At 29.6% G+C, this 25052-nt stretch overlaps 9 protein-coding genes across 9 annotated transcripts; 3 read left to right on the plus strand and 6 right to left on the minus strand.

Moving 5' to 3' along the window:
* Positions 1–806: 806 nt before the first annotated feature.
* Positions 807–2018, minus strand: GO595_004261 (ABC transporter family protein; the record flags this gene model as incomplete). The annotated part of the gene is made up of 1 exon (XM_067917373.1): positions 807–2018. One exon carries the CDS (start codon positions 2016–2018, stop codon positions 807–809), a length of 1212 nt encoding a protein of 403 aa, XP_067775385.1.
* Positions 2019–3762: 1744 nt separating this feature from the next.
* On the plus strand, positions 3763–4626 carry GO595_004262 (ABC transporter family protein; the record flags this gene model as incomplete). Its single annotated transcript, XM_067917374.1, has 1 exon — positions 3763–4626. The coding sequence occupies one exon, from the start codon at positions 3763–3765 to the stop codon at positions 4624–4626; it is 864 nt and encodes a 287-aa protein (XP_067775386.1).
* Positions 4627–5531: 905 nt separating this feature from the next.
* On the minus strand, positions 5532–6656 carry GO595_004263 (putative GTP-binding protein-animal; the record flags this gene model as incomplete). The annotated part of the gene is made up of 1 exon (XM_067917375.1): positions 5532–6656. One exon carries the CDS (start codon positions 6654–6656, stop codon positions 5532–5534), a length of 1125 nt encoding a protein of 374 aa, XP_067775387.1.
* Positions 6657–10406: 3750 nt separating this feature from the next.
* GO595_004264 (Formin-like 2 Domain containing protein) lies at positions 10407–11861 on the plus strand (the record flags this gene model as incomplete). The annotated part of the gene is made up of 1 exon (XM_067917376.1): positions 10407–11861. One exon carries the CDS (start codon positions 10407–10409, stop codon positions 11859–11861), a length of 1455 nt encoding a protein of 484 aa, XP_067775388.1.
* Positions 11862–12211: 350 nt separating this feature from the next.
* GO595_004265 (Auxin Efflux Carrier family protein) lies at positions 12212–13339 on the plus strand (the record flags this gene model as incomplete). Its single annotated transcript, XM_067917377.1, has 1 exon — positions 12212–13339. One exon carries the CDS (start codon positions 12212–12214, stop codon positions 13337–13339), a length of 1128 nt encoding a protein of 375 aa, XP_067775389.1.
* Positions 13340–13872: 533 nt separating this feature from the next.
* GO595_004266 (right-handed parallel beta-helix repeat-containing protein) lies at positions 13873–15741 on the minus strand (the record flags this gene model as incomplete). Its single annotated transcript, XM_067917379.1, has 1 exon — positions 13873–15741. The coding sequence occupies one exon, from the start codon at positions 15739–15741 to the stop codon at positions 13873–13875; it is 1869 nt and encodes a 622-aa protein (XP_067775390.1).
* Positions 15742–18438: 2697 nt separating this feature from the next.
* Positions 18439–21417, minus strand: GO595_004267 (nuclear export factor CRM1; the record flags this gene model as incomplete). The annotated part of the gene is made up of 1 exon (XM_067917380.1): positions 18439–21417. The coding sequence occupies one exon, from the start codon at positions 21415–21417 to the stop codon at positions 18439–18441; it is 2979 nt and encodes a 992-aa protein (XP_067775391.1).
* Positions 21418–21502: 85 nt separating this feature from the next.
* On the minus strand, positions 21503–22405 carry GO595_004268 (Actin-related protein 2/3 complex subunit 2; the record flags this gene model as incomplete). The annotated part of the gene is made up of 1 exon (XM_067917381.1): positions 21503–22405. The coding sequence occupies one exon, from the start codon at positions 22403–22405 to the stop codon at positions 21503–21505; it is 903 nt and encodes a 300-aa protein (XP_067775392.1).
* Positions 22406–22554: 149 nt separating this feature from the next.
* GO595_004269 (Uncharacterized protein) lies at positions 22555–23205 on the minus strand (the record flags this gene model as incomplete). Its single annotated transcript, XM_067917382.1, has 1 exon — positions 22555–23205. The coding sequence occupies one exon, from the start codon at positions 23203–23205 to the stop codon at positions 22555–22557; it is 651 nt and encodes a 216-aa protein (XP_067775393.1).
* Between the last annotated feature and the right edge of the window lie 1847 nt (positions 23206–25052).

Below are 25052 nucleotides of genomic sequence, written 5' to 3' on the forward strand. Positions count from 1 at the left end.
ATTCGATTGACATTGACAACTGCATCAAAAGAAGATACTAATTCACAAAGGATAATTTTGTTAAAAATTATTGACGTCTTCACTGAAAAAGAAGTTGAACAACAAAAACTAAAAGTTACAAATAATCCAAATTAGCAGATGATATCTTCAAATTAGAAAAAATGTGAAAACAGAATTAATTTTAAATATTTCAGAGGCAAATCTCTTAAAAGCGAAATTAAGAATTATCTTGATGCAAATTTAAATATCCAAAATATATATATATATAAAAGATGAAGCTATGAAATATATTGATAAAGAAGTTTCACACATCAAAAAAATTATAGATAAAAATATAGAAAGTAATCCAAGCCATTTCTTATATAATATAATATCAAGATTTTTATCAATGAGAAATGATGAATTGGAAAATTTAATTAGAACAGATCAAAAATAAAAATTACTGTGAAAATGAAACCGTCAAAAATCGTGTTGACGAATTTCTTATGAATGAGTTAAAGAAAAGATAAATTATTATGATAATAGTTTTAAGAATGTATATATATATATTGATGTTAATGTCCTTCAATTCTTATTTATATAAATTTATAAAAAGTTAAATTTTCATGTATTAATGTAAATAATTAATTGTTTGAATGTATTTTTAGATTATAGCTTCGAAAAAAGATACATATCATAAAATTATTAGTTTTATTTGTTATTTCATTATTATATAATTTGATCATAAGCTTATTATACGTAAAATATTTTAAAATAAAATATTAATGTAATTCTGCTGTTTATTGATTCCAAGAGAGCACATAAATTTATTTGTTCATTTTCCGATGTTCTTCTTTCATTTGCATTTTAACAAGTTCATAGTAATATCCTTTTTTCTTGATCAAAGAAGAATGTGTACCTTTTTCTCTTATTTCTCCTGAATCAAATAAATAAATGATATTTGCATTCTGAATTGTGCTTAATCGATGAGCAACAACAACAGATGTTCGATTTTTCATGACTTTATTGAGGGCTAATTGAACCTTTTTTTCGCTTTCTGCATCAAGAGCAGATGTTGCTTCATCAGTTAATAAAATAACAGGATCTCTAATTAATGCACGTGCAATTGCAATTCTTTGTCTTTGACCACCACTAACAGAATCACCTTTTTCTCCAACAAAATAATTAAATTTGCCTTCTAATTTTTCAATAAAGTTTAAAGCATTTGATTTTTTAGCTGCTTTAATAACCATTTCTTTTGTTGCATCTCTTTTGCCATATTTAATATTATCTTCAACAGATAATTGAAATAGTATTGGCTCTTGTGATACAAGACTAATTTTTTGATGGAGCCAATGTGGATCAAGTGTTTTAATATCTTTACCATCAAGTAAAATTTTACCATCTGTAGCATCATAAAATCTTTCTAAGAGTTGAATACAAGTCGATTTTCCTGATCCTGAATGACCTACAAGAGCTCCCATTTCTCCAGGTTTAATTTCGAAAGAAACATTTTTTAATACATGAACATCACGAGATGGATATTTAAATGAAACATCCTTAAATTCAATGTGTCCTTTAAAGTTTTCAATTATATCACCTCCATCAAATGGAATAGATGGTTCTTGATCTAAAATAGCAAAAAGAAGCATTCCTGAAATTAATGCACGGTCTTCTTCTTGGAAAAGCATTTGAAACATTATAATTCCCATAAAACCAAAAAATATAAAACCGAAAAGTGATATTAAATCACTTGATATAATTTCTCCTTTGTCAACTAATTGAGCACCATAATACATATTACCAATAACAACGATCCAAACACTTAAATCAATCAAAGTATTTAAACAAAACAGGAAAAATCCTGATTTTTGATCTTCTTTAACAGCCATTTTTGTTGCATCCATGAATCTTTTACATTCTGATTCTTCATGATTAAATCCACGAACTGTTCGAATTGATGATAATGTCTCATCTGCAATAGTAATTGATATTCCAGTGTACATATAAAGAAGATTATAATGCTGACCCATTAACATTCCAAAAACAATGATTAAAATTATAAAATATGGTAATGTACAGGTTGCAATTAAAGCAATTTTCCAACAATAAAAGTATGAAAGAATAATTCCCAACAAAAATTGACCTATATATTGAAGTTCTTTTCCTTTCGTTTGTCCAAATGTAGCTTGAACAAATTCAGTTTCTTGACCAAGCAATGTTAACATATCACCAATAGAACTTTGATCAAAGAATGAAATATCACTCTTCATAATTTTTTCAAAAACATTTGATTTCAAATTATTCGTAAATTCTGAACCAACTTTCGGCCATAAAAATTCATCAAGAAATTTACAAATCCCTGTAATTATTGCAATGATTGTTAAATAAAGCGCATTGTTTTTGATTTCATTATAATCATAAATTTGAGATGATTCAAAATCACTAATAACTTTAATTATTCTTCCAACAAATAAAAATGTCATAATAGGGATCGCACCAACAACAAGTGAAGGAATTATTCCAAGTAATGCTTTGGGATATTTAAATAACATTTTATATAATCTAACTCTTGTCTCAAAAAGTTGTTTCACATCAAAATCATTTGGTCCGCCTTGTTGATTTGCATCCATGTTTGACTCTTCTGTGGGCCTTTGATGTTGAGAATCTTCAAAATCCATTAAAATGTGATGTGATCTGAACAAGGCCCAACATTTCTGTGGAACGACTATTGAATATTTCAATGTAAATTTCAAAAATTGGTCGTCAAATTTCAATCAAAAACTGCTTTAAGTATTGAAATCACAAGCTTAACCCAAAAACTTTCTTCATGAAAAATTGTGTGAGAAATTGTACGAAAATTTTTGGAATTTACACATCACTATTATATGGAAAAACCATTGGAAGGAAATCAGAACAGTAGAAAAGGAGGAGAATACTTCAAAATTATGAGCTATATCAAAAATAAATGGGCAGTTGTATTGACCATAATATTGCATTTTGTTGTTGGAGCATTACCAGTTATAATGACAATTTTACTCGGAGATATGGTTGATGTTTTTTCTAGTGAAAATTTTTTTGGTGATTTCATTCCTGTTGTTTTAAATATGATATATTATGTTATTGGAATGTTTTTAGCATCAGTTATTTCATATGCAATTAGAATTTGGTGTAACTCAACATTTCCGAGAGATTTAAGAGAAAGAATTTATTGTAATTTGATTGAACAAGGAATTGATTTCTTTGATCGAACTCCTACAGGTGTTCTCATTGGAAAATTATCTCAAGAAATTACAATGATGCAGGAAACTTATTATCAAAAATTACTTAATTCTGTTCAAAAAACTGGTGAATCCATTGCAGGAATAATTGTTGCTTTTATCAAATGTTGGAGGCTTGCTCTTCCTGGTGGAATAGTTATTTTGTTATGTCTTATAATTTATATTATAGGTGATAAAATAATTGAAAACATTTGGTTTAAGTATAATGAATGTTTATCAGCAGCAAATAATAAAGCAGAAGAAGCAATTACATCATTTAGAACCATAAAATCATTCGATAATGAACTTTACGAAGCAGCAAATTATAAAAAGCAATTAGATACTGTTGATAATGTATGTTTGAAAACAAGTCTTACTCAAGGAACAAAAGATGGAATTATTTACATACTTTCAAATTTAATGGTTGCAGCTATTTGTTATTATGGTGGAGATTTAGCAATTCACAAGCCATATTATGGGTACCATAGTGGTGATGTTTTTATTGTTTTTTTTTCCAATGATTATGGCTGTTGATGGTTTAACACAAGCAATATCAATTTCCAATGATATGAACAAATCAGCAGTATCAGCTCAAAAAATCATTGAACTTATTGAGATGAAACCTGAAGTTGATCGTAAAGAAGGTGGGGAACTTAAAAATGTCAAAGGAAAAATTGAATTTCGAAATGTTTATTTCAAATATCAAAACTCAGAAAAATATGCTGTTCAAAATCTTAGTTTTGTAATTAATCAAGGACAAACAGTTGCATTTGTTGGTGAAAGTGGATGTGGTAAATCGAAAACACTTCAATTGCTTCAACGATTTTACGAAATTGAAAGTGGACAAATATTAATTGACAATCAAGATATATCTAAAATATCAGCTGTTAATCTTCGATCTTATATTTCAACAGTTCCTCAAACACCTGTACTTTTTTCAACTTCAATTTTAGATAACATCCAATATTCAAAAGAAGATGCAAATATGGACGAGGTTATTAAAGCAGCTCAAATTGGTAACGCACATGATTTCATAACACAATTACCAGATGGTTATCAATCAATTGTTCACCAAACGAGTTTAAGTGGTGGACAAAAACAAAGAATTTGTATATCAAGAGCAATTTTAGCTAATTCACCAATATTATTGTTGGATGAAGCTACATCTGCACTTGATACTGAAAGTGAAAGATTAATACATGAATCTCTTGAAAAGTTTAGAAATGATAGAACAGTGATTTTGGTAGCTCATAGATTAGCAACAGTTATGAATGCAGACAAAATTTTACTCTTTAAAGATGGACAAGTAATTGAAGAAGGAACACATCAAGAACTAATGGCAAGAAATGGTTTTTATGCTAACCTTGTCAAATACCAACTTCAATAAACATAATGCATCACAATTCTTAAGTACCTTTATTAATCTACAATAACATTAATTTGTATTTTAAAGATAAATGTATTGATGCATCAATTAAGATATATAAATAAGAGATGATAATTGTAATTCCATTGTTGATTTCAGATGTGTTTTGTGAGAATTATATTAGATATGATATATAAATATTCAACATTATTCGATCTAATAAGAAAACGGATATAAAAAACATATTGTCAAAAAAAATACTTTTTAATACCTTGTGAAAAGCATTTATTTTGGAATGATAAATATTATCGCATTATCTAATCACATACAAATGAATGAATATATTAAACTTTTTTAACAATCGTTTACGCACAAACATATACATTTAATTATGACAGGGGAAGAAGGTCAAAAGTTGGAATTTGTACTGGGGGAAAGTAGATTGGCTGATTATTTTTCTTCACCCACTTTTTGTTTATATATTTATCTTTTATAAAGCTTCCTACATCGTCGCCATTATCCCATGAAGGGCGTTTAAAATCTGGGTCAAGTCTTGCTTCATAATAATTATTTGATTTTATATTTCCGTTTTTATACATTGACAATAATTGCTCCTTTGTCCATGTGTCCAACGAGCATGAATGAACTTTTGATATATTTGTTCCTAAAGATCTGTGAATTCCAGAGCATTTAATGCAAATAAATATACCTAAGTTTGTGCTTGCCCATGTTGGATTCCTTTTACCACAATCCGCGCAAGTGTCGTTTCCTTTCATTTTCATTATTTGGCGAATTGATGGCACATTAGAACTCATTTTGATGATCAAGCAATGGTCGGCAGTTTTTATCGTTATTGATTTTAACGGTCGTGATATGGATACAAACGGTTTCAAGCCCAATAAAAAAGTGAAAATTTTGTTTTCTATTTATTCTTCAGCTGTTTCTTCCTCTTCCTCTCCTTCAAGATCGCTAATATTTTCAACTTCTTGGATCAATTCTTCTGGAAGCTGGAAAGATACAGCCTTTATATCAATTGATACAGGTGCTCCTTGTCCAAGTGCAATGAAAGAATTAACATCTTCCCCACTGCAAGCACCCAGAACATGTGATTGCATTTCAGATATGTTGAACTCTTCTTCAATGATAGGTGGTTTTGCAAACCATTTCCATTCGCCACTTGTAAACTTCTCGACAAACTTCTCTGGGACTTCCTGTTTCGAAACACCGATTTTATGTGCATAAGAAACGAGTAGGTTTCCTGGTGTATTTTCCATTTTGATTCCCATCAGATTGCATATGTTTTCACCATCAACTCTTTCAAGAGTATCAACAGCAAGTTCTCGGATTCGACCCTTCCATGGAACTGAGTTTGTTAGTGCAAGTGAGTTTCCACAATTTGTCCATTGCCATTTATCTGTATCGAGAAGAGGCTGACCAACTAAATTACATAGTGTAGTTTTGCCGGTGCCAGGAGCGCCAACAACAGCAATTTGTGTAGCATTTGGAGCAACTGCTGTGATTGTCTGTTTAACTAATTCAGCTGATTCTGTTGGAAGCTTTTCTAAGGAAGTTGCTATTGTTGGTGCAGTCTTTGATAAGAAAGCAATCCAACCTGAGATTTCTTGTGCTGGAACTAAATCTATCTTATTGATTAATATGATTAAAGAGGTTCCATTATGGGAAAGTTCGCCTTCGAGGTCCAAAAACCTGAATGAATAAGGATCACGTGCATCAACAATTTCGATCACACATTGAGAATTTTCTATTGCTTTGAGTAATGAGTCATATGAGGTTTGAGCAGCCATAACACGATCAAGAAAAGTTTGGTTCGGAAGTTTCTTGACATGAACCATTTCTTTTGGTGAAGGGAATAATGTTGGATATGTTTTTTTGAGGTATTCTTGGTGATCACGTGCTCTTTCGGCAACTTTAGAAAAGAAATCCTTCCTCTTCCTTTTAAGTTTTAAATCCCTGTTACGCTTGCCACTTAACTTTCGACGTGGATTCCTTATAAGTTTTTCTTTTGCGCGTGCAGTTCTATGTCTTCCCATTTTTTTGCTTGACCAAAACCCAAGCGAACAGACACTGTCAAAAATTCAAACAATTACAACGCGCAAGGAGGCCGTTTACTTATGAAAAGAAATTCTCCACTTGGTGAAGATTGTCTTGAGCCAAAGGGACCAGTGCCTCCTCCTTTATTAATATCAGATGAAGGAGTTAATGAAAAAGCAACATCACAAGTTTTTAAGCCAAGTTCAACTTCATTTCTTGAATTTCTTTTTAAAATTCCTTTAATTTCTTTCAATCCTTTTATTTTTCTTCAAAGCCAAGATCAGGAACCAAGTGATCTTCTTCCAGGCTCTCTACTTGAAACTTCAAATTTATTTGGGATAGAGATTGATCGTCAGTCACATATCAAAAAAGCGGAAACATTCTTTACAGATTTAAACCATAGCGTAGAGAGAAACACACAAAATTTAGATTTCATAAATTCCAATTTTTACGTTATTAACTTTCAAACTCAAATAATATCACATAATAACAAGGACATCTCACTTCAATCTGATCATGCTGTTGATTGTGATGGTGTAATTTTCCAAATTATCGATGATTCAATTCATATCCAAATCCACACCACAAAAAAATCATTAACAATTGAATCCTATTCAAGTCTTATAATCGACAAAATCACCAGCAATTTAAATCAACTCCGGATAATATCGGAAAATCTTACAATTGATGCAAAACTTCAATGTGATTCACTTCACTTGATTTCAAATGAATTTATAACAATTAACGAAAAGATACAAATCAATAATTCATGTTTACTTCAATCCAACGAAATCAACATTCGAAATGAAGTCAATGGAAATTCAGTTCTTATATCCAATGAATGTTCCATTACAAAATCGACTTTTAATTCTAATTTTTCTTTTATATATTCCAAAGAATCATTAACAATTTCATCAATTTTTAATGTTAATACATTAGTACTTCAAAGCCCAAAAATTAATTTAGCAACAAAAGAAGAAAATATAATAACAAATGTTTTCATTAAATCGAAATCAGTTTCAATTTCATCGAAAATTAAATCGGAAAAAATGATAATTGAAACCGAAACAATTACATTTGATTCTAAAACAAATGTTAATGTTACTGACTTAACCCAAATGTATTTCATTCCTCGAAATGGAAGAAAAACAATTGGAAAAAACAGCGGAATTTTGAAATTTAATAACTTTTGGTTCGAAACAATTATTTTTAATGAAAAATTAATTCCAATTTTTACGAATACAAAATCTATGATAATTCAAGGTGCATTTCTTTTAAATATTGGGAACTTTTCAAATGCTGGTAATATTATTATTCGAAGTTTAAGCATATCATCGAAATCACAATTTTCTTCATCTAAAAATAGTCAAATTAAATTCGGTGATTTACTCGTTGTAAACAAAAGTGGCAAACTTGTGGTTAACGGTCGCGTTGAACAATATTCTTATTTAATTCCAATAATATTAAATAGTGGAATTATATCTATTAATAATACAAAAGATATTATAAAATGTCAAAAAATTGTCTCTAATAATTATTTTAATGGTTCTTTTAAAATCGATGCAAATGATATAGTTTCATTTGCAGGTAATAATGAATGGAAAAATGTTTCGATTTCATCGAAACAAATATCAATTGTAAAAAACTGTGAAATAATTGGAAATAAAATAAATTTGTCATGTGATTTGTTTGAAATTGTGTTCTCTAAGCTAAATGCATTAAATAGTTCTTCTTGTTTAACAATAAAATATACGAATGAATTCATTGATGAAAATGGTACATTTGATGGATGGTTAAAATTTGATAAAATTAAAGAAATAAGAGAAACATCAGAAGAAAGAAATCAAACAGAAAGTGAAACGCCAACAAAAAATAAAAATGTGGAAAATGATTTTGTTACACCACAGTCGGGTAACAAAAGAACTATACCGAAATATATGGATTAATATAAAAGTTGTTTGATGTTTATTCTTTTTACTTTTCTTTTATGTAATAAAGTGAGAAATGTAATGAGGTAAACACATTGAATTATGATGATGGTTTGCAAATAAATTCCAGATCAAATTCATAAACAAAAGCATTTTTATGGTTTTCTCTTTGAAAATTGTAAATATCAATTCTTAAGTTAAACAAAATATAAATATCTTATTATAATATGCATATAATATGAATATTAATGTAAAGCTTTTCATATATTTTATGTATATTATATTGTTTATTCAAAAAAATTAATTTTATTAATGTTGTTTCAAGATATTGTGGTTTAAAGAATTTTATGCTATTCAATAAAGCATTTTGGGATTTATAGTAATGAAATCAACTTTTTTAATTCTTTTATGATATCCTTTATTCCACAACAAGACTTTGTTCCATTTATACCGAAATATCATTTAACTTCTGAAGATGATTACGAAATAAATGAGAAATTTGACTTATTCATTCATGATTTGAATATCTCTAATAAAGCAATTGAAAAATTATCAAGTTACTCATTTGAATTAAAACAAATGTGCCTGAAGGATCAAGCATATATTAATTCTAGAATTCCATCTCCAGAGTGTTTAATTAAGTTTATTGAATCCACACCTTATATGGCTTCATTCCAATTGTTAAAACTACTTTTGGAAACAGGTGTCGTTTCATGGTTAGAAAAATTTATACAGATTGGGTTTGAATTTCTGGTTAAATATTTTTTAACAATGAATTTATTGAATGATCAACAATGTCTTTATGTAATTCTTCAATGTTTTCAAGTTATTTCAAAAATCCATAAAGGAAGAGAAGAGTTATTGAAGAACAAGAGATTTTTTCATATAATTTTAAAGACAATAGCAATTGAAGAACCTTATTTATTTGGGATTATGATTGAAATTCTTTCATTATATCCAAGTCATTCCAAATATTATAAAAGAATGATATCAGATTCAAACACATTAATTTTTCAAAGCATTATGTTTCATTGTCAAAATACTCTTTCACCAATTGTATTTAGGCAGATAATTTTTTTTATTGAATCTGTTCTAGCATCAGGGAATAGATTAAATTATATATTTATGTTAAAACAATTTGGAGTTTTAAAAGCAATAAAATATGTTAAGACTTGGAATGATGAAATTGTTCAGGATATGAAAAAAGAATTTATTTATAAATTTAAAAAAGAGACAAACATGTTTAAAGAAAGTTTCCCATTTATTAAAGGAAAATTCAATCCTTTAAGTTCAAAATCGACTTCGAAATATTTATTAAAAAACGCAGATAAGTTAAAAATAAAATCAATAAATTTATATCTTGTTGATATTACAAGTAGATTTCCAGAACGAAACGAACAACTTCAAAACTTTTTATCTAATTTCTTATTCATATATCGTCATTTCTTATTCAAAAAAGAACAAATCACATTAGAAAATTGTGCTCTGCTTGCATTAAGTCAAGATAAATTATTATCTAATTACCTTTTTGAAAAAGGATATATAAAACTAACAGATATTAAACTCCAATTATATAATTTAACTCATTTCATTGATGTAAATCAATTTAAAAATGATAATTATCTCATAGAGTTATCTTCTTCAATAATTCCACAAAGTAAAATTAAGGTAATAAATGAAAACTACAATGAACTCATTACAAAAATTAATAATATCAAGGGAAAAAAGTATGAGTTTGAACGCATAACTAACAATATTTTTAAACATAATAAAGAAAAAATTTTAGCATCAACAAACTTACCAATTGGCCAGCTTAATAATATGATCATAAAGGTCAAAGCAATAAAAGATACTTTAAAAAATACCACAAATAAACTTGATTTAGATAATTCTTTACCTTTAGATTCAACAGATATTAATTTAGAAGAGCCTCTATCTCTTCCTCCCCCTCCACCACCACCACCTCCTCCTCCTCCAGGTAATACACTATTATTAACTGGAGTTCCTGTTACTAAACTCAATAAACCACCTCCCATTAAAATGAAATCAATGTTTTGGTCTAAAATCAATGATTCTATGATAGAACCTACAATTTGGAAAAACATTGATGACTCCAAAATTTCTCTTAATGAAAAACTTCTCCTTGATCTATTTTCAGCAACTAATCCAAAAATAATTCGTACAATGTCAACAGGAGAATTGGAAAAAGAATCACAGTCAAAAATTTCATTTATTGAATTAATTGATGCCAATAAAGCAAAATCAGTAAATATACTTTTAAGTAGATTAAAAATGACGCATGAAGAAATTGTTCAACATATATTATTTCTTGATGATGTATTCACTGAAGATCAACTTGAAGGAATGATATCTTATCAACCAACACCAGAAGAAGTTAAAACAATTTCAAACTTTAAAGGAGATAAATCTCTTTTAGGAAAATGTGAACAATTTTTCCATACACTTTTAAATGTTGATAATATTTCTTTACATTTAGAATTAATGAGATTTCAAAAAACATTTGATTCACAAGTAAGTGAAATTATACCACCTTTAAAATCATTCATATGTGCATTAGATATCTTAGAAAAATCAGAAAATTTTCATACAATTTTAGCAATCATTTTAAAAACAGGAAATTATTTGAACGGCGGAACAACAAGAGGTGGTGCTTATGGATTTAAATTAGATTCTTTATCTAAATTAAAAGACTTAAGAAGTAATCAAAAAAATTTTACTTTATTACATTATATTGTTTCTGTTGCATATGAAAAGTATCCAGAATCAGTAAAGTTTTTAGAAGAATTTGAAATAATGAAGGAATGCCTTCGTTCCGATATTGATATAATTACAAAGGAATTAGGAAACATAACAGAGATATTAACCAAATGCCAAAATTTTATGCCTCAAGCAGAAAAACTTGAGCAAAATGGAGATATGTTTTTTAAGAAATTTAAAGAATTTGAAATCAAAGCATTGCCTATTTTGGAAGAGGCAAGAAAAGGAATTAAGGAAGTTAAAGAAAAATATAATCAAACTTGCATTAAATATGCAGAAGATCCAAACGTGATGAAGTTTAGTGAGTTTGTTCAAATTTGGTGTGATTTTGCAAAAAGCTTTTCAAAAGCTAAAGAAGATCTAGATAAGCAAAAAGAGCTCGAAGCAAAGAAAAAGAAAAGTTCATCAATAGGTATAAAAAGGGGAAGTCCACTTGCTCCAAAAGGCGATTTATTAGATGTAGTTTCAAATTTCAAAAAGAGGAAATCATATGATTAAATTCTAATTAGAAATAACCATGTAAAATAATATTTAAAAATAAACTTTAAAAAAGATTTTCTTTTGGCAACATTTCAATGATAAAATGAAAAGTCATAATTAATCGTTTTTATTCTTACCATAGTGAGAAATAGCCATTGGTAATAAATGCCGAATGTTAAAATTGAAATTTCAATTTTATCTGGATGATATGTTGTAAATTATTTTTTGAAACGTTGTAAACCTTTTGAATACTATTTTCTGAATTTTCCGATGAAATTTTTGGGTAAACGTATCCTTTACGCGCCCCTATGAAAAAGTTTCCCTTATTCAATCTACGCACGATGTTGGCCTGACCTCTGAAACTCATAATGACAATTGATTATCTCGTTGCTTTACAATATGTAATCGCTCCATTTGTAATGACTCTCGTTGGATGGATTTATTCTATCCTTAGGCAAATGAACTTAACAGAAGCCAATGATTTTTTTAAAACACTTATTATAGCTGTTCTCCCAGGTTTATATTTCCACCAAGTTGGCATCCAAAAAACTAGGTACCCATATATTGTTCTTCTCAATGAGATTTTAGTTGAAATAACAATTCACATTTTAGTTGGTATTTTTTGCTTAATTTTACCTCTTCGTGATAAGTACAAATGCTTCCTTGAGTGTTGTATCACTCTCTGTTCACCCAACAATCTTTCTTGCGGATCTGCCATCGTTTACTATTTATTTGGCCAAGACTACGTATATGTACCAATTTTCCAATCCATTGTTCAACATTTAATTCTTACACCAATTCATGTTTTTCTAACATATAACATTATCAATTGCGATACCTCAACATCTGAAGTTACTGATCATAAGAGTAGCACTGATGATGATTCTGAACCAAGAGGGGATGGAATTGATCATAACGATGGTCAGCCACTTTCCAACATTAGTGATGAAGAGATGAATGTTGAACATGAAGCCAATCTCCACATAATGACTGACTCGAATTCACATTCCGAAGCCCAAAAAGTATCGCGTGGGTGGGCTACTTTTTGGAATTTCGCAACCCCAATTAATGTATGTACACTCATTGGCGTCATTTGGAGCTCAACCCGATTGACAATGCCCCCATTCCTTGAGCAGTTTGTGCTAAACCTAGAAAATGCGTCATTTTCCTCATATCTGTTTATCATTGGAGTCTTTGTTCAAAACTTCTCATGGCGTTGCGGAAACACATTGCACACGTACGTGTATTTGTTTGCATCATATTTCGTTCCGTCATTCATAGCACTCTTTTGGTGTTGGGTTTGCGGAATGGAAAAGGACCTCACGAAAATGATTGTCCTGACTCATGCACTGCCAAGAGATATTGCGCCATTCATTTTGTTTTGTGTAAATAAGGGTCAATTCGATGATATTGCATATACATTTTTCTGGTCACAATTCTTCCTTGTACCAATGCAAATGTTGTGGGTTGCACTGATAAATAATATAGTCATTTAGATGTTATAAAGCTAAAACTGAAATTAGAATTATTTTTTTTTAATTGTTCTTCTTCCATCGCTTCAAGCCACCCAACTAAGTGATGGCAATGAATCGCGCAAGATGATTTGATTAAGGCTCTTGATGACCATTCATTAAATCATTAAGTTTTGTGACCTGACTTTCTTCAACGATAAGATATCTTATTCAATTTCCCTATCGATGATCAGAAATAACCGTTTTATCTCAATAATTTCGGTTTTTATCCGCTTTCAAATGTTTGAATGAAAAACGATTAAATAATTAATTAAGTTTCCTAAAAGTCATGGAAAAAATATAAATAATTTGATAAATATTAAGTATTACATACGTAAGAAACATATTACCTAATATGTTATTTTATATTCAGAATAAAATTAAATTTCTAAGAATTGATGTTTTTAATTTAAAATTAATTTTATGAGAAAAAATTAAAATCCTGTTTTGTATATATTTACATAATTTGTTTCATTTATTTGTGTGTATTTTTATGTTTACTTACATTTTTATATTTTCTATTCATAAGTTACAAAACATCTTATCTGAACGCTTGTTTCCCTACAAAATGGGCACACATTGTTCTCCAGGAACCATTTTGAAGAGCATTCTTTGCATATTGTATGACCACAAGGTAATATAACCGAATCCACTTCATTTGTATAACAGCAACAACACAAATTATCTGTTTCAGAAAAATCAAATCTTTTCACAACGCTTTCTACAGGCAAATCACACAAATCGCAAGTTTTCGGTGTTTCACCGAATGAGTCCAAACACTCTTTACAATAAATTGAATGTCCACAAGTAAAGAAATGTAATCCCTGTGTTACTTTTCCGCATTTAAAGCATTTTCCAGGAATCAATGGATATTTTTTATTGGGATCACGCATATTATTAACATTTGCATTTAACTCATATTTCCCGAAATTATCAATAAAAGTATTTTGAACAATTACATTCCATTTTGTATCAACCACAAAAAGATTATTGGTTACTTTTCCTTTGTTTTCAGCAAAGTCAAAAGTGTCAATGATTGGCACTTTTGTATCGTTACTTTGATTTTGTTTGATGTGCTGAACAAAGTCATTAATGTCTTTCTTCTTTATGCGCTTATCAACGTTTGACATTATTATATCTTTAAGTTGCCCAGCGCCACCATGATGAAACCATCCTACATGTTTAAATGGACCAATCATTGCAAGATTTGAACATGAAATCGATCCTCCTGTATATACATTAATAGCATTATTTGATTGTCCTAATAAAACGCAATTCTTAAATACACCAAAACCACCATCACAGATATCTATAAGACTGAATTCACTATTTGAAAGAATACAATTATCAAAAGTGACACTCCTTGAATCGCTTATTCGAACTGCTGAAATTCTGCAATTTTTGATTGTGGAACCAGTAATTTCTAATGAAGAATCTGTCCTAACTATGAACCCTGACATACCTGAACCTTTAAATATTGAATTTTTGACGAATCCCTTTGATTGATCACAAATTGCGCAAAGTGGCCAATCAGCATTTTCAAATATACAATCTTCGACTTCAACTTTACTTTTAATTTGTGCATTAATTCCATTTCCTTTTGACCTTGTGATATGAGATTTATAAATAGATAGTGAACTATTATCAAGTAAAATCGATGTATCTGAATCACTCATTTCGGTATTTTCGATACGATTACCAAATGAATCCCGTAAAGATATACATCCGATTTTATGAAAACGGAATATACATTCGCTAATGTGTATCTTTGATAAGAATCCAAATAATCCGCAATAATCAGATTTTTCGATAATACATTTTTTCAACGAAATGATCGAAAAATCGATTAAACAGATTAATTCGGATTTCCCTTCTGTAAATGTTGTGTCTTCTACATCAACATCTGCAAACATTGAGCATGACAAAAGTGATTCTTTACATCCGAAAATTTTGCATGACTGAATACGGCACTTTGAAGCGCGTGTGTAAAATTCGTTTGGTGTTCCATGAATTCCAATACCAAATAATTTGGATGGCCCAAAAGTTGATTGGATTATTTGACAATTGGAATTTTCTGAGACGTCGAGTAAGTACGCTTCTGGAGAATCTTTGATTTGGACATTTCGAAGAGTTATGGCGGAATTTTGGATATAAATACAACCAATGAGGTTAAGACCTGTGATTTGGAAATCTGAGACATTGTGAATTAATATCATTTTGCATTTGTATTGAAGTTCTGGATTAAATATCAAATGCATATTTGTCGATATATTTAAAACCAAGTCACTTGAGTCAGTGGAATCTACTGGAGGTAACACCTGTAATTCCGGTGTGGTTTCTTCTGTTGCTTTGTAAGTGCCAAGTTGCTGAAAATTTATTGTATTCATCTTTTGCCCGATAAACCACTTATTTTTGAATACTTTACACACGCAAAATTTCTTTGACACCTTTTATTTCAAACAATTAGTTGAAAATTGTCCAACCTCATTATATTTTGCATTACGAATTAATGGATACGAAATGGATACCAAAATATAATATTTGAAATATAACAAATTGTTGAATAATTATGCAAATTTGCCTTGAAATTGGTTTCACGAAAGAGTTTTATAAACAGAATTACTTCAATCGGTAATATTATTGAAAATCGTCTATAATTATTTAAAAATATTGATGTAAAACTGCACAGAGGTTCACGTTCATAAATGTTAAGTTCTGCTCTTAGTTTACTAACAATATTTAATCTAACTGCATGCAGAAATCCCATAACAGATTTGATAGAACACATTTAAATAAAATTAGTCTGAATTATACTTTATAGGGTGTTCCACCCCAACCGTAGTATCTCACTAATTTTTAAAGTTTTTTCAAATTTATTAATAAATATGAAATGTTTATTAAATATACTCTCCATTTGTTTCAATAACTTATTTAAGTCTTTTTTCCCATTCGTCAAAAACGCTTTGCAATACATCTTTCGGTATATTTAATAATATTGAAGTCACTTTGTCTTAAACCTCCTCTCTACTATCATATTGATATCCTTCCATTTTTCCTTTTACATATCCGAAAAGAAAAAAGTCTGAAGGAGCTATATCTGGGGAGTAGGGGGGATGAGGTGCCCTTTTGAGCTTGTTGGAGTCCATATATAAAGTTGTGAATCTCGACGTATGCGGTTCTGCATTGTCGGCATGTACAGCAATTTTTCTTGTGTCCTTTTTAAAGTTTGTACCATTCTTTCTGGAAAGTTTTGATAAAATATATTTTACATAATATTGTGAATTAAATGTTTCACTTTTTGAAAGAAAGTCAATAACTTTAAATTAGTGGGGATTCCAAAAAACCGTCAACATCACTTTTTTTTGAGTAATAGTCCTTTTGCTTATTGTACCTCGTGGTGTTCCTCGTGGTATCCATTGTCGAACATAATAATAATCATAATAAAACCAGGACTTGTCACCTGTTACAAAATATTTATAACTGTTATGTTTTGCAATTTCTAATGTCTTTAGACATTGAATCGATTTAGTGACTCTTTGTCTTTTAATATCTTCCGTAAGTAAATGCGGAACCCACTTTAAAAGTTTATTTTCATATCCAAGTATTTCAGCAAGGTGCCTATATACAGTAGTGTTTGGAATCTCTGTTAACTTAGCTATTTGCCTTACTGAAGCATATGGAAATTTATCTAAAATTTCCAAAATTTTTAAATCAACATTATCGTCAATAATGAAAATCGGTTCACTAATGTTAGGTGACATTGTTTGACTAAAACTTCTTTGTCTGAGGTATTTACAGACTGTTGAGTATGAAATACATTTTTCTACCAATATGGTCTCCATTTTGATATGAATCGCTTTTGCTGACATTCGTTTCATCGCAAGATATATTGTGATTGATTTTTGATCAAGCTCCATTATGGTGGGGTAAAAATTTTAAACGTCATTTTTTTGCATTCAATTGAAGAAAAATCGACTATTAGTTAATGATAGACATGACAAAAAAATATTTTTTAATAAAAAATAAAACCCATTAAATTTAGTGTTTTTATTTATATGACAAATATTGTTGTAACTATCCTATATAAAGAGATACTACGGTTGGGGTGGAACACCCTATATTTCAACAAAATTCCTATGGAATTGACATGCAACAAATTGCAATTAATAAAATTAATACGAATAGTTATTAAGGCGAATAATAATACACTTCACTATAATTATAATTCACAATAAAAAACAATTTAAGGCGAAAAATATATTTCATTACATTAATCAAAACATAATAATAATAATAAAATATGTCATTACAAAATAATTCGAATAATAATAATATATTTCATTACAAAATAATTCGAATAATAATAATATATTTCATTACATTAATCAAAACATAATAATAATAATATATTTCATTACACAATAATTCGAATAATAATAATATATTTCATTACAAAATAATTCGAATAATAATAATATATTTCATTACAAAATAATTCGAATAATAATAATATATTTCATGCCATTAATCAAAACATAATAATAATAATATATTTCATTACACAATAATTCGAATAATAATAATATATTTCATTACACAATAATTCGAATAATAATAATATATTTCATTCCATTAATTAAAACATAATAATAATAATATATTTCATTCCATTAATCAAAACATAATAATAATAATATATTTCATTCCATTAATCAAAACATAATAATAATAATATATTTCATTCCATTAATTAAAACATAATAATAATAATATATTTCATTCCATTAATCAAAACATAATAATAATAATATATTTCATTCCATTAATTAAAACATAATAATAATAATATATTTCATTACATTAATCAAAACATAATAATAATAATAATATATTTCATTACACAATAATTCGAATAATAATAATATATTTCATTACATTAATCAAAACATAATAATAATAATATATTTCATTCCATTAATCAAAACATAATAATAATAATATATTTCATTACATGAATCAAAACATAATAATAATAATATATTACACAATAATGCGAATAATAATATATTTTATTACAATTTTCATTAAAATTCCGATATTGTTTCCTCTCCTTCGAAGTATTCTGTTGGCTCTGCGGGCCCCGCCAGTCCATAAATTTCGTTCATTTCCCTTTGCGCCAGTTCCTCACTGTATAGCTCTATATCGTGTGGTGAGACCTTCTTAATTCCAATCAAGAAGCTTCTTAGCGATTCCTTAAACTGTCCATAATTGGTTGAGTACATAATCAATGATCTTGAGAACTCCAAAAGTTCAGCTTTTTCATGTTGAGGGTATACAGCCATTAACTTCAAAGTTAATTCGTTTGCTAAAAAGTTTTCGGAGTCTTGATTTCCACACAAAATCACTTTATGTGAATGAATTAACAAAAACAAATGCTGAAGTGTTCTAGTTATTGGTGAGAAAATGAATTTATGTGCACGGTCAGTCATTACAGAGAACAATTCGAAAACAATTGGCATGAAAAATGTATCATAAAATATTTGCTTGAATTCTTGATCTTGATTAACGTCAATATCAGAGATCAAATTCGATACGCAATTAAATGCAAGTGTTGATATCTCATTAACAGGATGAGAAACGCCCCATAACAAACAATTTAATAACATCGAAAATGTATCACTTTGGAATGTACGTAATGATGAAAATACTTTCGATAAAATGACTGATAATAATCGGAAATGTGATAATCGAATATCAGGATAACTATCGAAACTATCTTTGATCATATCAAACGTAGGCTGAATGATTGAAACAAACAAATCATTTAAAAAAATCGATGAATCATCTCCAAGTTTCAGAATTAATGTAGTGAAACAATCTAAGATTTGACTATATCGAAATCTTGGATCTGATTGATTATAATCATTCATTAATGATGTAATAATATTTGGTACAATATCTGATCGTGGATTTGCTTCGAAAAATGATTCAAATAATTCAAGTAATATCGTTTTCGTACGGATTAAATTTGGATGCCCTTCAAATCGATGGATTTCAGAGGTATAAAAGTTACACAAATCAATGGTCTGCTTAACAACTTCAATCATTTGGGGAAAATATGCAAAATCGGATATTAATAATATCTTTGAAAATATATGTATCGGAAACATAACTTGCATGGAGATATTGTCTTCACAACAATTATCAGGTGTAAGTTCTTGTTTAAAGCGCTCCCAACTTTGTAAAGGGATGACTAAGAGTTGAGAGATAAATTTGGGCTTATCTGAGAGATTCGGATGATACTTAATTAGAAGAGCAATGGACTCGTACAACACTGGAACCGATTCCATTGGGATTTGGGATGCTATAAGTGATATGTTATCGAGCCATTCATTTAAAAATGACTTTTGTTGTCCGGGATGGAGTTGTAGTAATGGTTTGTAACAGCGACTGATCAACGTCTTGAAGATATTGACTGTCATCACTTGTAATGGCGGATATTTGATCTGGAGAAAAAATGCTATCTTGTCTGTAAGTTGCTTAAGGATGGGCCAATTGTTAAACAGAAAACGTGGATACACTGAGCAAACAAACATATAACACCCGCAAACTAATGCCTTACATTGTTCATTACTTTGTAATTCGATATACTTAATGATAATATCTAAACACGTGTACACAAAGACTTGCTCACGGTCACGTGGAAATGATCCTGAAATTGCTCCGATGGCCCAAGATGCTCGTAATATTTCATTCACATTTTGAGCATTCCTTAAATGTTCATATAACAATTGCTCCATACTGTCACGTGATAAGTTCGAAAAGCAGACAAGTGTCGAGCGCATGTTTTCATACAAATCTGGTTGAGCTTCTTCAATGTCATATTGCAAAAGTGGCGTAAATTCCGGCGGTTTTGCCATCCTTTGAATGAAAATTCGCTGCAATTGAAAAATGAGTTCATTCGGCGGTTTGACTTTATGTTGTTCAAGAAAAAATATCTTCGAAAGACTGAGCCAATATTCGACTGCTATCTTAAAGGAATCGGGTTGTGCGACCATAGTTAATTGGACAAGCCATGAAAGTGCAATGACTGCAGATTCAGATAATATTCCCAAAAGTAAAACTGAATGATCCAGAACTAAGAAATGCCCTAACGTTAATATCAATTGACGAACATATTCTTCTGTTTGATATACATCTGTGATGAAATGACTTTCACCTAATGTTCGTTGAATCATACCAACCAAAATTTCGAAGATTTGGTACATGTTCTTTTCTGCTGTCGAATATTGGCCAATTGATTCGAAGCATAAAAGAACTTCAAATCGGAAATTTGGATTTGGAAATAGATTTACAACCATATGACGACATAATGGCGATTGGATGACAAGGTCGAGATTAATCCATCGTAAGTAGTGTGATAATGTTACCAACGTTTGTTTCATTAATTCAATATCTGAATCTTGTTTCAGTAATTCTTCAATAAATGAAAATATTAATGTAAAGTCATTGTCAAGTGCGCGCGATAGTTCACTTTGTCGATTACTTGTGATCATTTCGTCTGTATATTCATGAATTTCTTCTGACAATATTGAGAGAATTGATAGGCCGTTAAGTGCACTACTTCGAGTGGTTTTACAGGTTTGAAGAAAATCATGCATAAAGCTCGGCCAGTTCATCGGCCATTCATTTTTCAAAATAATTATTAAAACTTGATTAGCTGCGGAAAGAAGTTGTGGGGGAGCCATTTCATTACTCCATCTGAATATAAGTTCGAAATAGAATTTCTTGAAATATTGCTTTTGTTCGTCAGGGAGACTTGACCAATACTTTTGAGCGCCATCATAAAATATCTCCAATGCGACAAACCTTGATTGCATACTCTGTGATAACGAAATTATTTGTTGGGAAACGATCCAAGCGTCAGATCTTTGTTTAAATTTCAATAATGCTTCATGTGCTTCTATTCCTACCGGGGTCCCAGCTTGATAATAAAGGCGCTGAACAATTTCGTCAAAGAGCGGTATATCGACTGGCGTTCCTTCCGTAGATAACAGTTCCATTTTTTGAGTTAACGGTCAACACTCAATAATTTAATTGTTGTAAAATATTCAATTACTTGAAAATAAGAATTAGAAGACGTTTAATTTACTTCATGATTCTTCCAGTGATCGTACGGCGAACCTTTTGCTTGGGCTCTGGCTTGGCAGCGTCGAGGATTTTGAGCATCATGGTGGTCCTAGCTCGCATCTTTTGGTGCATGAAGGCTTTAGCACATTTGATGTGATAATGAAGATAATCACGGAACATTGGAAGATAGAATGAGATGTCTTCTCTCTTACGATCTGAAAGTTGTGCGGCTTGAAGACTAATTGTAACATAGGCATACATGTTCTTGTCTTTCGTTGGAAGATCAAATGCCCCTAAATCAGCTGGTGGATCATTGGAATATGTAACAACAGGAGCATTCTTAACACGTGTACGAGCTGCTGCAAGTTCTTGGAAGAAGACTCCGGCAATGATTTTATCGCCAGGATCACTAAATCGAATTGAAAATGTACAGGCGGCCCCTTGTGATGTTGGCGTGATAAAGTAGCTTTCCATTGTGGACCTACGGAATGGGATCTCAAATGGTGCAAAGTTGGATTTGGCGGTAACTTGTTCGGCAACAAAAATTATTGGTGCGCCTAAAACATATGCTTTCATTCTTGAGGCAAGAGTGATCATGTCCTTTTGTTCCTTTTCGTTCATTTGAGTAAGGTTAAATTTGATTGCATGGGTATATTTGATTGCACCTTTTGCTTTTGGTTCAATCTTATACTTTCCATAATATTTTTCATAGGCTTCTTGTGCACCATATTCATCAAGTTCTTGTGCACAAGCAATGTACATATCGACTTCAATGTCATTAGTCTTTTTATCAACATGAAGACGGAATTTAACGCCATCAAAGTCACAAAATAGGTACTCGCCTGAAAGCTTTTCGTGTGGCATAAGGCTACGTTCGAGAAGGTTCCTAAGAATCGCAGATTCAAACTCAAGAATGATCATTAAAGATCTTTAAAAAAAGTAAATGAATTTAATTCAAAAATTGTTAGTAACCGTTTGATATGAATTGTTATGTGAAAAATTATTGGTTCGTATAAAAAAATAAAAACAAAAAATGAGAAATTTTACGAATTAATGTGAAATCATGATATTTAAATGTCAAACCAAAAAACTATTCTAATCTTTTCTGATTTTTCATACGCACTTTTTGGGGATTCATCCCATTCCCAACTAGGAATTAACCCGACTTTGTCTGCTCGTTCTTTAAGAATTTCAATGATTGGAATAAGGACTTTGTTTTCGGTTTCCCACTCACGAAACTGCCAAGTTGGATCACTGGTACCAAAACAATAACATTCAGGAATAATGCCACGTTCATCTAATGCTTTTTGACTTTGAGGACTAATCATTCCCCCTTGCTTCAATGATGGGGCATTTTTTTGATAATCAATTAATTCTTTGAGTGTAAAATATGAATGACTATGAAATGTTGGGTCGTTCATCTTTATTGCCTCATTTCTAACTTCATTTGAAATGTCGTTAGGAAGACCTCGTGGAGGACTGATGCATAGATTATTGAAATCATTACGAACATTTGCAAGGATGGCAAAAAGATGATAGTCCCTTCCAATGTATGGGGAATCAAGAACAAGTTCTTTTTCTTCAGAAGTACTATAAGGATCTTCAATGTATCCATCTGCACATTTCCACTCTCCATCTTCATAAACAGGTTTGCCATCCTTATCGCAACCAATGATTTTGTTTTCTTTATGTTCAATATGAAGAAAAATGCAAATTCCCATTTTTGGAGTATCACTAGTGTCAACCAAATAAACGGTCGTTTCGAATCAGAAAATCAATTTTTTTTTTCATTTTTTACTTAACTAAATTTAAAGAAATATAAATAAATAAGTATATATATATTATATTCAATAAAATTATTATAGCCAAATTTTGTTATCTAAGTTTTTTATTAGCGATCTCCAAAATTTCAAAATGATTTTTTGAGCTTTAGAATAAATAACAGAAATTCAAATTCAAAATATATATATAGAACTAATAATGGTTAATATTAATTTATATAATTTTTTTTAGTTTTCATTCTGTTTTTAAGTTATACAAGATTTTCAATATCTAAGGACCAGTGCAAAAATTCAAAAATTCGTCTTTGCAATTTTTTATAATTTATTTATTATATAAATAGGATAATTCTTGAAACAATTTATTCATTATTGGAGGCTCTTAACAAAGAAAAAATAACTTTTTGAATTCATTTTGCGGTTACAAATCCATCAAGATTCGTTCCTCTACAAGTGAGCGATACTCACAAAAAATAATCACAAAATTAAACAGAAAATAAAAATATTTTAAACATTTTTTCAACAATACTTGTGTATCCTGGTTTAGATGTGGATAGTAGGGATGTCCAGTCTTTGCTTAGATGACCGTTTGTGTATTGTATCGTACACGAATTTAAATGGAAAGTGAATATATTCAAAAAAAATATCAGTAAATTATTATACCTTTATGAAAATTTGTCTACTGTCCTTATATGCTAAAATCTGAGATGTATTAAATACACGTCAAATAATTCTAAATTAAAAAGAAATATATAAAAAATTAAGTTGGTTGACAGTGTCTTCGTGCAAGCTAAAAAAAACTCCCATGAAGTTAATATATACTTTTTATAATAAACATCGAAAATATTTTGATCATTGAATAAAGTCATTCATCAAAATAATGCATTTCAATAAAGAAATGCAATTATTGTGAATTTTGATATAAATATAATACATTTATTCATCGTCATCATAAAAAAAATGTATCATCAAATGATTTTCGCATTTTTCGCTTTAAATACATGGGATAAGTTTTTAGTACTAAATTTAATTTAAATTCAATTGAGTAAGCATGAAATGTTAATATGACACCGCAGGCTTAAAAGCAAGAATTACAAAATTCAGTCAAATTGACCACGATAAAACAATTTATTCCAAGAAGCAGTTATTTATATTCAAAAATTAACGATGGCAACCCAAAAACCTGAACTTTTCTTTTCTAATTAAAATGAATTCTTCTTGATCGTACAGAACTCAGAAATCCATCTTTTTAAAAACACTTTTTGTTAGGATATTCAATTTAATTATCGTAAGATGATTGTGTGGGAATAAAGAATTGCCAATAATTATTTTAATTCAAATGAGTTTAAATTGAGAGTAAATAAATGTCGTTTTTTCCTGTAGCACGCAAAATTGTGAAGTGGTTAACACCGTTTGCCGGTTTTATCTTCTGAAAAATTGTCAACTTTACTACAATGAATTCAAAAGCAATTACAGTAGTTTTGGGAAATTATGGATCAAAGCAGAATCAATGTATTCAAAATAAAAAACATAAAGCTACTACCTCACAATGGTGCATCTGCAGTTCATCTTTGGGGGTCAGAAGATCAAATTGAACCATTAAAAGATTTAGTTGCTGCAACAGGAAAAGAATCATTACTACTTGCTGATTTTGATGGTAACACAATTTTACATTATGCTGCAATTTCATCATCTTTAAAAGTTAGTTCTTTCATGATTGAACAATTTCCTCAACATCATTTCCAAAATATTAATAAAATAACGCCAGCACACATTGCAGCTCAACTTGG

This window comes from Histomonas meleagridis (assembly GCF_020186115.1).
Source record: "Histomonas meleagridis strain 2922-C6/04-10x chromosome Unknown contig_26, whole genome shotgun sequence".
NCBI lineage: Eukaryota > Parabasalia > Tritrichomonadida > Dientamoebidae > Histomonas > Histomonas meleagridis.